The following is a 12,083-nucleotide window of genomic DNA, read 5'->3' on the forward strand; positions in this document are numbered from 1 at the left end:
ATTTGACAATAAATGCCCGTTTTGAAAAAGTTACTACGACAGACCTTTTCGAGCGCCCGTTACCCTAATATTTTTCGCAGGATGTATTTTGTGAACAGTCAAACCTTTAAACAGGTCTGTTGAGCTTAGTCATTAAACTCGTCACTGCGCTAATGACTATCGATTTTTTTTTTTTTTTTACATATATATATACATATGAAATGGTTGGACTCTTTGGATGTAGTTTTACACATTTTTGTTTGGCTTCGTGGCGAAATAAAGTTGGAAGAAGGCGGGAGCACCAGTAGGAAAATTTGTTTTAATATGAGACAGAAGCAAAAAACCAAACCAAACCAAACCAAAACGCATCACACGAGAACAAACGTTTACAAAAAAAAAAAAAAACGTTGACACGCACACTTTTTTTTTGTTTAAGTTTGTCTGACAGAAAAACGGCGCAAATCCAAACAGGCAAAAAAGCAAAACCCGGCAACTATACCAACTCAGATTTGTATTCTTGACAAAAACTAATACACGCAAGAACAAGCCAGTCAAGGGACTGAAAAAAAATCGGAGAGCCATCCCACCGCTCGGTGAAAGGTCGCCAGGAGAAAAAAAAAAAAAAAAAAGTCAACGTGATCAAAGGGATCGGGCCACACAGACAGCGCTTTTTTTTCCTTTTTCCTTTTGTATCGTTAAATGTCCAGTATAAAAGTAGTGGCACTGGTACAAAATGATGCATAAGTACAATCAGTGGTAGAAATGGAAAGCCTGCATCATGTTGCTGTCGTCCGTCGGCGGCGGCAAATACACAAAATCCCCCCCCCCCAAAATGTGCTTTCGCTCCACAAAAACAACCAAGAAAAACACTTTTCCCCCCTTTTACTCTTTTAGCTTTGGGGATAACAACAAAGAAAAAAAGAACACGAGAACAAGTGTAATTCGGCAAAAATCACACACAAAACATTTTCTAGATGCTCCAAAACACCCAAGTCAAAATGCAAAGAAAGCACAAGCTCGGCTTTTTTTTTCTCTCCATTTTCTTTTGATAATTAGCACTGAATTGATGACGCGATAAATTAAGAAGGCCAACAGAGATGCGACAAGCTCCAAACGGCGTGACAGCCCGCCCCCAAAGGTGAAAAAAGAAAACAAAGCAAAAAGAAGCCAGAGGAACCACGCTTGTGCTTGTAAAGTGAACGCCTCGTTTTGCTTCCTGATTGTCAGCCAATCAAACACCTGCTCAGGATCAGGAACTGCGCGATGGGGTTTGGCCAATCGTTTACTTTGCCAACAAATGCAGTCGTTCGAAGGGCGTTGACTTGTCTGGCAATTTGTTGTTGGGGGGGGGGGGGGGGGGGGGGGGGCATATAGCGCGTGCAGGCTTGCTGACGCGCGGATTTAACAAAGCGCGAGTTGATGCGTGGTTCCCATGGAAGCGTTGACAGGGGGGGAGGGGGGGGGGGGCTCTCACGCGCCAGAAACAACAACATCAACAACAACAAAGTGAGGTCTTGCACAAGTGTGTGCACATGTCTATAGATATATATAGATTTATATTTAAATATATATGACACGTGGGCACTTTTCATTTTTTTTTTTTTTTACATTTTTACAAAGAGAACACAAATCCAAATAAAAAGAAAACATGACATTTTTCTCAGGCAACAAGACCACAAGTGAACAAACTTGTTTTTTCTTTTGAAATTGAGAAAATCTTAAATATGAAAACACTGAGAAGAAAATACGCGCGTTAGCAAATCATCATTATGTCACAAAGAGGAGGAGACAACAACGGCGGCGGAAGCGCGCATGCGCGCTCTGGCGCTAGGCAGGAAGTCGCCTCTTCCCATTTTGGCACTAAACTCCACGTTTTTTTAAAAGTATTTATTCTTTTTTTTTTTTAACCTGGATTATAAGACAAAACACAAAACACACGTCTAAATATTTGGTTGCCATCACGTAGACAAATCAAATCATGACATTGATGCTTCACAAGCTGACATTAGATATATAGATTTATAGATTTCGATTCATATAAATTTGACTCATCTTCATAGAGCTAATTCAACGACAACAAGTTAAGCAAGGAGGGGAAAAAACACACGTCTAACAAAGGTTTTGTCTATTCAAGTAAACTCGTTTTTAGTCTCTTAAAAAACAAACAATAAAAAAGGAAACATGAGACCATTAACTCATTTAATCCCCAAAACATATTTTTATGTTTTCATTATTAAAAAAAAAAAAAAAGTCCAGTACCTCTACGCATACTTTTCCCCAAGTGTTTGGCTAAAGGATTGTCTTAAGATGCTTGGTAAATGAAGTAATTCATAAATGAATTACTAAAGTCATTACTTTTGAATATTTCATTCCCTACTACAGTACCTAAAGCAATTCATTACTTTAATGCATAAAGTAAGTGACCCTGTTAATAGTGAATTCTTTAAGTAGCAGCCATCCTTAGACCCTCTTTTAACCAATTACTTGAAAAAACAAAGCAAAACCAAAACAAAACAAAGGTAGCTGGGGTTGAATGAAGAAAACAAACAAACAAACAAACAAAAATACGTCTTTGGAATTGAACGAGTTAAGAGCGTCTTGGACTTGAGATGATAGGCTAAGGGTCAGGAGAAGCACCGACGTTTGTCTTTTTTTCTTGTACCTCTATACATTGAAAGAGTGAATAGAAAATATAGGTCATCTCATCATGTGCATTGAAACCACGGATTGTCTGTCTGGGAATCAGTTCAGCAAAAATCACACAAGTAGGTAGCATTTCTTCCCCCCGCGCCCAAATGTCTCTCGTTTTTCTTTTTGTTGTTGTCGTTCCCCTTGAGACTACTCTAGAAAAAAAGTGGTTTGTTCTCTATATAGAATTGAATGAGAAACTCCTTATCAAAAACTTTACACGGCCTGAAAAATGTAAAAACAGCTTCGGAGTCCAAACTGTGCGGAAGTAGTCTTAAGCCTGGCCGCGAGGGGGCGCCCACCCTTTCCGCCCGGGATGTTTTGTTTTCAGTTGTCAAAAGTCACGCAAAAGAAGCAGTGGCGGATGTGGGGACGCGCGCACGCGCACAAGAAGGCGTCAAAAACAAATCGAAACAAAAAAAAAAAAAAAAGGCAAATGAAATGATTTTCATACATACGAGTGAGTGCAGCTTTTGTGTTGGTTTCACATTAATTTGTGGTCGTTACCAAAACAGCCACACGAGGTCACATAAAAAAGAAATAAAAAAGGTGGACGTCCAAAGAAAAAGTTCAGTCGGTGTCAGCATCAGCTCAGGAGAGGGGAAAAAGAAAAGACAAAAAAAAACAACTCACCAATCTTAACACTTTTGTTTTTGTTTTCTGGCCAGCGGCAGCTTTTTCGTACGCGTGTGTTTTGGTTTGTTTGTTTTTTTTTTCTTTCTTTCGTTTGAGGGGCGCTAGCTACGCGCTAGCTAGGCATGAAGACGACGTTCTGAAAAAGGCAAAAGAGACACAAGAAGAAGAGTTACGCAAACCGCCACAAAAACAACACTTGACTCCCGGACCACTCAATTACTAAAGTCATCGATTACCTTACGATTGAACTCCCTTACGTAATCAATTACCTTAGCACAGAATTACCAAAAGTAATCAACCACATTAAGTACCATAGTCATTGCTTATTTTAGGTACTAAAGTATTCAACTAATCTAGGACTTGATGACATAACTTCGGCACTGTATTACCTAAAGTAATTGATTACTTTGGCACTTCATTAGAATGGACAGAAAATCTATCAGGTCAATGATTTGATCCTTTTTTGTAAAAAAAAGCACATGACATTGAAAAAAATGTCTTTGGGATTGAATGAGTTAAATGCTGAAAGTTCTTAGATATTACTTATGTACTCTTACGGTCACTTTTTTGTCTCGCGTTGCGTACGGATCAAATGGAACCTGGACAACTTTTGGCCTTTATATGTGCACTCATGCTGAGCACGTCACAACGTTGTGTGTGGGGAAAAAAAAAAAAAGGACACCACCTACTCCACAATGTCAAATCTGCCAAGTCTGACCCTCAAAATAAAAGCATGCTGTAAAAGGAGGATTTCAACAAACGAGCTTTTATTTTGAAGCCAGCCTTCGGACAGGATGTCACGCTGACGTTGCCCCAACATGTCCAAAAGCTGCCGCGCTAACACAACACATTCACCACAGAATGGAGCAAAAAAAAAAAAGATGACAGAGGGGAGATGGCCAACCATTTTTGGATGACTTTTGCCCAAAAACCAGCAAATGAATACGTCTTTTTTTTCTTCTTCAATTTTTGAGGCAGTAAAAATGCTGTATAAAAATAGAGCTGCTTTTTGTAAGTTATATATGTATTTTTACCAAAATGCGCGTTTTTTTGGCGCATCAAGTACGTTCAGAAGGAAAGGTCGGAAACAGCCGCCCGACGGGCCCTCGCAAAAGAAAAGCGAACGATATCGGCGGCGGTTTTGGAGGCGGAGGGTCGGATCGCGGCGCCTTTTCGGAAAGGAGGGGATTGCGCAAGCCCACGTCGGCGCAGAAGAAGAGAAAAAGAAGGAAAGCAAAGAAAGGAGGCGCGCCTCCGTCCCTTACCCGAGCGGCGCTAAGGGGGAGGGTGGGGGCGGGGCTTCGCCGGGCCGGCTACCATCAGTACGGTTTGCTGTCGTTCTTGGAGCGCTTGAGCTGCACCTTGAGCCGCTTCATGCCGATCTGGAAGCCGTTCATGGCCTGGATGGCCGCCTGCGCCGACACCGGATTGTCGTAGCTCACGAAGCCTGCAAGGCAGCGCAGAGGCTGTCGGAGGCCCGCCCGCCCGCCGGCCGGCCCGCCCGCCGGCCGGCCCGCCCGCCGGCCGGCCCGCCCGCCGGCCCGCCCGCCCGCCGGCCCGCCCGAGCGCCGGCGTTCTCGGCCTTTACCGAAGCACTTGCTGAGGTTGGTCTGTTTGTCGATGAAGACTTTGGCGGAGACCACGTTCCCGAAAGGCATGAACATCTGCAGGATGTCCTGGTCGCCAAACTCCTGCGGCAGGTGGTAGATGAACAGGTTGGCGCCCTCGGGACCTGCCCAAACCATACGGAGCACGCAATTGCGCTCTTCATTTCCTCACGATTGCTTATTGCCGCCAAACCGCCGCCGGCCCTTTCCGAGCCGACCCCTTGGAGAAAACGACCGACTTGCACGTTTGCTCGTTTTTTCAATTCCCGAATTCAAATTCCCGAATTTCAATTCGACCTCGCAAAGACTTTGTTCTACTTGGAGTGTACGGGACAGATGAAATTTAGACAAATTGGAATGAAAAGTCTTGAAACGACGAGCGGTTCTAAATGAGAACGGACATCCAGCATTTCGGTATCGCGGTGGCCTTCACTTTTTGGTGTCACGCTCACATTCCTGTTTTGAGTTCGCCCTTAGACAGTAGAGTTACCTTCTTTCTGGCTGCCGGCGGCGCCCTGCTGCTGGAGCAGCGACTGGCTGTAGAGCGTGGGCAGCGCGGCGGCGGCGTACTGCTGGATCCCTGAGTAGGCCTGCGTCAGTGCGTCCATGGTGCCCGCCGCCGCCGCCGCCGCCGCCGCCCCGTTGGCCAGCCCGGCGCCGCCCAGGCCGCCGTTGAGAGCCGCCATACCTGAGAGCATTTGAGCAACTTTACATCAAACCCAACAGTAAAGAGAGAAAAGTGCGCTTACTCGTTAGCTCGCGGCAACTTTTTCAGAACATTGACACGCATGCGCGCCGCGCCGCGCCGCGCCGCACCACGCCACTTCTCTCATTCCGTCGGTGAAATGCAGATGAGTGAAAGGGCTCCGGGATTTGCGGACTAGCTAACCGTGGCGACAAAGACGCTAACGGAGCCAGCCCCGGACAGCTCTTCGGCAAACTAAACCGGAGAACATTCCGCGTTAGAGTGACTTGTTCGAGTAATTATTTGGACAAAAAACCCCCGAAGCGTTCCCCTCCGCGTTGGAAAGGAAAGGATGCCGCCAGGCTTGGGACTCAAATGGTTAAAACTGCATCAGTTAAAGCAGTGGATCTCAAATGGGGGCACGGCTATCCCTGGGGGTACTTGAAGGAACTACAGGGGGTACCGGAGATTTTAACACAAACATGAAATAAAATCATTTAAAAAACATTTTGGGATACGATAAGTTCACTAAACAAAGCTCAGTCAATGATTGCGTTTCAAAAGCCAGATTCTCCCCCGTACTCGAATGGCTCGACCCAACTTGCCACCTCTCGGGCATCCAGTTAAGAGCTTAAGCCCCTAAATTTGAAATCTCTTGACAGCACTAATACATACATATAAAATATCTCTGCTAGAGGTTTAAAGTGAATTGAGTTTTTGTTTCGTTTTGAAAGGCTTCCGTGGACCGCAAGCAGTTCTTTTTGCCAGCCTGTGGCGTGCCGCAAGAGGAAAGGAGGGAGGTGGGGGGATTTTGAGGTCACTCGGCACGCGGCGCCCGGCATGGAGGCGGATGGGGGGGGGGGTTAGGGACGGAAGTGGAGTCCCTGAGCCCGCACCTCACGGCGGTGGCGCTCATTAGCGACATGTCACGGCTTCATTTCACCATCCGGCGCAACTTGTCTCGGGGTATGGGGGCGGGTGGTGGTTGGGAGGGGGGGGATGTCAGTGGGGGCTGCGCCCTGTCGTCTCGCCGTCAGACACGAGCAAATAAATGATCACTGCAGCACTCGGGATTATAGGTCACTCATTTATTCCGGGATAATTGCACCGCTGACCTTTGCAATTCAATTAAGGCTTAGATGTGTTTAAATGAGGGCGGGGGGAAGGGGGGGGGGTTAATAGAGCCTCCTCCCCCTCCTGAAGTATGTGCGTGGGGGGGCATTACCGCAGCGGATGCGCTAAAGGTCAGCAAAGAATAATGTGGCGGAAGCCTGCCTGTTGCAAGAGTAGACCAAGACCCCGGAAATGCTTGCTGGGTGGGGGGGGACACACGCCGGTGCGGATTTACATCAGCCGAAAAACTAACGACTGGGCTTCTTTTCGGAGATTGCGATTCATTTCCATTCACGATGGCGCGCTACGGGATGCAACGTGCGATGAGCCGCTGCAGCGGCAAATGCATTTCATCTTGGGCTGAGGCTGTTTGAGTGCCAACACGACAGGAAGGTGACAAAACAGAGACGGGACACAAACAGGAAGCAGCAATGGCGAAATGGCAGCGGGTATGGACTGGCTCACGTGGGGTGGGGGGGACAGCGCATGGAGAGCCTTTCTTCCATGGCCTACTAGCGCGCCACACGGTCCATAAAGTAGTAAGACAAGTCGGTGCACGAGGGCGGGGCAAAACTGCGCTCCCCTTGGGGAAAAGTCTGTTGGCACCTCGACCTTTTCTGGTACTAAACAAGGTACAGCAAGCGCAGTTCCGCCTCACTCGGGACACCGAAGTTGTTCAAACGTCTTGCAGCGAGACACTCAGTCCACTGGGCCGCTCTGTCGCCAACCGTAGTCAGGGTTGGACGCAAACTTTTGCGCCGGCACTACCGTCTTTAACCGTAGCGCGCAGGATTCGGTCGCACGCTTTCTTCGGAATTTCATGCGAAGTCGGGATTGACGGCGAGTAGGCCGTGGAGTAAACGCCCTTTCCATGCTGGCGCGGCAAATGGCGCCACCAATACTCACTGTTGACGCTACCTGCTAGCGCGTTAATGTTGTTGAGGCCGACGGTGGCGCCCGCCAGGCCCTGCAGGGTGCCCAGCGACGTCAGAGAGCTCATGGCGCCCGCGCCGGAGCCGCCCGGGGCGCCCCCTGCTGGGGACACACAAAAAAAGGACCGGCGCGGCCGCGGTCAGGCGTCGCCAAACAAGAACCGCGCAAGAACGAGCGCACCAAACAACAACGAGGCCGCATGGCGCGTGAGGTGACGATGAGCACGTGGTTCCATGCAGGCTGGCGTGCCCGCTCATTGCCAGCGGGCGGCGCTAGTCAGGCGCAATTTCTACCCAGAACACAAAGAAGACAAAGCGGACATGCTGGCGCTCTCCCACGGACGCTAGCCGGCCGCCGCTCACCCTGATCACTTTCACGACGGCTTTTTCTCATCGCTTTGCTCCGTCCCATCCGGAACAAGAAGAGTTCAAGTTCCACAAAAACATGTCCCGATCGCACGATCGAGTTTTACAGTTTGGATGGAGAGGCGCTGACGCGTTTGACTAACGCTTGCCTAGCACGAGCCAATTGAGCACTGCAGTGCTAGCTGTGACCATCGGATGGCGGTGTTTCAACACTTACCGCACAGCTGTTACCGCCATGCAAGTGTAACTGAAGAATGGAAGTCCATTTTTCAATTTTCCACGGCGGCGCCCACATTCAGCCATAAACGTAGCACACAATATTCTGTTGGCCTTGAAAGGAGAGCGAAAATTCGCCGGCCCTCTAAAGGTTTCTTTTCCCAAGAACTGGCACTGAGAAGATTTGGACCCGGTTATGTAAAGGGACAGCTTTTGGTCGTTTTTGTCCAGCGAGTAACCGCAGAGGCCGACGCGGCGGCGGGCGCCCGGAGTTGATTTCGAAGCCGGCGCCAGCACCAAACAGCCGCACAAGACACAAGCCCGCCGAGTGACACGAATGGCTGACGGGATGTGGGTGAACGATGGCGAGGAGCCCCCCGGCGGCCGCGTTGACACGGCGTTACCTGGGCTGGCCAGCGCTCCCAGGGAGGCGGCGCCGGAGGACAGGGCGTTGGCGGTGGACGGGCTGGCGGAGTTTTGGGCCGCCGCCGCCGCCGCCGCCAAAGTGGCCAAGTTCTGCAACTGTAGCGCGCTCATACCTGCGGAGAGGCCACACAGTCTTCAGTCAAGTCCTCCCGGCTCCTGGCGCCGGATGAGACGGCGCGTGCCCTTTCCGAGGCGACGCAAACAAGATCCGAACGGAAGCCGGACCCGCCCGCCGGTGGGAAAGGAGACCGTCCTTTCTCTTCTCGTATTCTCGGTCAAAGAACGGCAGGACGAAGCCGAGCGACCCCGGCAAGATGCGGGAAGCTTCGGCAAAGAATCCCCGGAGGCCGGCTTCAAGAAAGTTCTCGGTCGTCGGCGTTCCTTCCTTCCCCGTTCGCCGAGGCGCGCGACCGACGCCCCGCTTCCCGTCCGGCCCGCTCGGCCGACGGAGACCGACGATTCGAGGGTTCCGCCGTCTTCGGGCGCCGAGAGAAAAAAGACAAAAGCCGAGAGGCGGCGCACTCACCGGCCATCTGCTGGATCCCGCCGAAGGCGCCCAGGTTGCCGGAGGACGTGGCCTGTTGGAGCAACTGCACACACAAGAGCGCTTGCTTGAAGATGACAACAGGAAAAAGACTTTTTCCCTTCGGTTTGCCGACGATATCTCAGTGGGCTCGTCCGGGCCGTCTGGCCTCGCTACTCTTACTGTTTCTAATAATGTTTTTTTTTATCAGCACAGCAAACGCAACAAACACTTCACGCGTCAAAGTCAGCCGGAAAAATGATCGGCGCAGCCTCGTTGACAGAAAAGAGCCGAAATACCGTCGTGTTTTCTTGCCATCCCTTGATCATTTTTCCAAATTTTCCCGAGGTTAGTTGGCATTCCAGTGAATTTTGCGTCGCCTTTTCCACCGCGCACTTTCTTCAAGGCGCAGTGCGCGAGAACGTCTTTTTCTTGGACGTAATTTGTCGGTGCGATCTGCCGGAGCGAAAGGGACTTTTTTTTGAAGGCGGCGGAAATATTCCGACTTTAACGACGACCCGCCAGGAGCTCCTAAAAATGACTGGCATTCATCTGGCGCCGCCCCCCCCAACCCCCCCGCCGCCTTTATGTCTAATTTGGGATCGCTTCGCGGCGGGGTTGTCATGGTAACAAAGCCGAGCGGACCTTTCCAGCGCTCATCCTTTAGATCGAAAGCAAAGCCCAATTTAGCTCCTCTCCTCCAAGAATAGCGAGACGGCGTTTTGACGAGGCGGGCTCGCTTACCGCCAAGTACTGCGGGGTGAGTCCGCCCAGGCCCGTCAGGCTCCCCCAGGTGGTGGCGCTGTTGAGCTGCTGCATTTGCTGGGCCAGCTGCTGCTGCAGACGCCGCTGCTCTTTGTCCTTCTGCGTGTCGGCGAACTTCACCACGATGGGCGACGAGCAGCCCTGCCGTTGCGCCGCGTTGATGGGAGAAAGGAAAAAGCGAGGTGGGTGACGACAAAGACAACGAGGCTCTTGGAAGGGAATTCGAGTGCTCCAAAACGCCGGCTGGAAAATAATTCCCGGTCACGGTATCCTTTCTGCGGATTGTCTTCCGGGCCCAAAGAACAACGGAAACCCCCAAAAGAAAAGACTACTTCTCATCTAAAATGAAGAAAAGCTTTCGTCTGGCCTTTTCCCCGGCCTTAAATATCAGCAGTGCAATGTGCCGGTCTTCCCTCAGCAAAAAGGGCGGAAATCGAGCCTGTTGCGAAAAGAAGAAAGCGGGCTTGGCCGAGTCCACCTTCAAAATAGCGAGGCCGTCTTACTCCATCAAACTCTTATAACGTAGCGGAAGATTTATTTTGGCTCGGTTATGTTTGTGGAAAATGAGACGCCCGGCTCGACATGACGTGAAATTGTCTCATTTTGTCAGATGTCATTAAAGGCAGCAAGAAAAAAAGCGCTAATAAGGATCCGAAAGGACACATAGCACACATTGCAAAGGCGCGCACAGGAAGCCCCGCGAGGGCTCAGTTATCTCCGAGTCGAGAATGAGATTTCACGACTTGTCCAACTATTTCGTCAGCCGCGCGTGCGCGGGGGAGAGCGATCGGACGGCCGGGATGACCGGAAAGAGCGAGAAGCAGAGGAAGCGGCTCCACTAGAAGATCCAGAGATTTGCGCCCTTACTCTAATTAGTGTGTGGAAGAGCGCGCGAGAGAAAAAGGGGGAGAGAGAGACGCTTTTTTTTCGGTCTTTAGGGCGAGCGACGGGCTGTCAACGGGCGCCCACGTCTCCCAAATGTTGATCATGGGCGAAATTAGACTGTGTGGTTTTTTCCAGCTTGCTTTTTGGAAGTCTGATAGCATGGCGACAAAATGTCCCGTTCCCCATTCAAAGATGAATCGTGAGACAAACGGCATTCAAATAAAACACGGTTACGTCAAACGCGACGGCAGCCGATCGGTGTCCACTTGAGGGCGGGGTGGACTTTTGCTGTCCGGCCCCCCGGCGCAAGAAGCCCGATGCAGAAAAAAGGGATCAAGCGGAAATTTCAAGATTCAGACCGGTCCGGCGGAACGACGGAGGCGGCGGGAAGAACGGCGATGGCTGGGGGGGGCGGGGGCGCCGGGGCGAGCCGCCCCCGCCTGTGAACCGACCGGCTGTCTCAGACATCCACTTTATTAGGACCTGACATTCAGGCGGTGGGCTGCACGTGGCACCGCGCGCTTGAATGTCACACCGTAATGAGACGCCGCGTATGACAGTGACAGCCCTGTCAACATGCGCGCGCGCACACACACGTACACGCACGCACGCACGCACACACACACACACACGCACACAATCGCATGCACACAAAGATACACTTTAATGCATACATACCCTTTTTTAACTTTAAAAAACAAAGTTTTGGGGGTAAACAAATCTCTCCAAAAATACAACTACTAAAATGTGATGTTGCGCCCTCAAAAATCCACGCACGCGTGCTGAAATGGAGCCCAGACAATAACTCGACTCTATTTACCAAACGTGATTGAGAGCAAAAGTAATTGCTTTGAAATTGCAGAAGTGAACATAACCAAAGCGCCCAAGGCCTCGTGCCTTTTTTTTTTTTTTGAAACCGAGGTGGATGCACATGCATGTGTGCGTTAACCATGCACGTGTTGAACAACGTTGGAACCACTCTAGCTTAATAGCGACACTTTTTCCATCATGATGAAAACCTTTTACACTTGACGTACGCTGCTTCTGCCGTCGGCAGAATGTTATTGGACATGGACATGAACTACATTAAAACACACACACACACACACATATATATATATATGGACATACATACATACGATAACCACACACACACGCCCGCGCACAATATACATGCATACGTTTATCGCCATGGGTGAAAGGTCGCCATTGCAGAGCGCTTAAGTGGCAAGCGCACCATAGAAACGCACGTGCCCGAGGGG

At 50.0% G+C, this 12,083-nt stretch overlaps 1 protein-coding gene across 17 annotated transcripts in view; it reads right to left on the reverse strand.

Moving 5' to 3' along the window:
• Positions 1 to 278: 278 nt before the first annotated feature.
• celf2 (cugbp, Elav-like family member 2) overlaps positions 279 to 12,083 on the reverse strand; it is a 124,291-nt gene continuing 112,486 nt past the window's right edge. For 4 of the 17 annotated variants that reach the window (XM_088405919.1, XM_088405906.1, XM_088405910.1 and 1 more), the window contains 8 exons: positions 9,916 to 10,077; positions 9,175 to 9,238; positions 8,627 to 8,761; positions 7,615 to 7,743; positions 5,401 to 5,598; positions 4,892 to 4,994; positions 4,569 to 4,750; positions 279 to 3,439 (listed from right to left, as the gene is read on the reverse strand). In XM_088405919.1, coding sequence (XP_088262045.1) covers positions 4,579 to 4,750; positions 4,892 to 4,994; positions 5,401 to 5,598; positions 7,615 to 7,743; positions 8,627 to 8,761; positions 9,175 to 9,238; positions 9,916 to 10,077 — 963 coding nt within the window. In that variant the 3' untranslated portion in view covers positions 279 to 3,439; positions 4,569 to 4,578. Of the gene's footprint in view, positions 3,440 to 4,568; positions 4,751 to 4,891; positions 5,036 to 5,400; positions 5,599 to 7,614; positions 7,744 to 8,626; positions 8,762 to 9,174; positions 9,239 to 9,915; positions 10,078 to 12,083 lie in introns of all 17 variants that reach the window. The other 13 variants (XM_088405907.1, XM_088405912.1, XM_088405913.1 and 10 more) reach the window with 11 other exon arrangements.

The sequence above is a fragment of the Hippichthys cyanospilos genome, chromosome 22 (genome assembly GCF_059441005.1).
Source record: "Hippichthys cyanospilos isolate Australia breed blue-spotted pipefish chromosome 22, RoL_Hcya_1.0, whole genome shotgun sequence".
Taxonomy (NCBI): domain Eukaryota; kingdom Metazoa; phylum Chordata; class Actinopteri; order Syngnathiformes; family Syngnathidae; genus Hippichthys; species Hippichthys cyanospilos.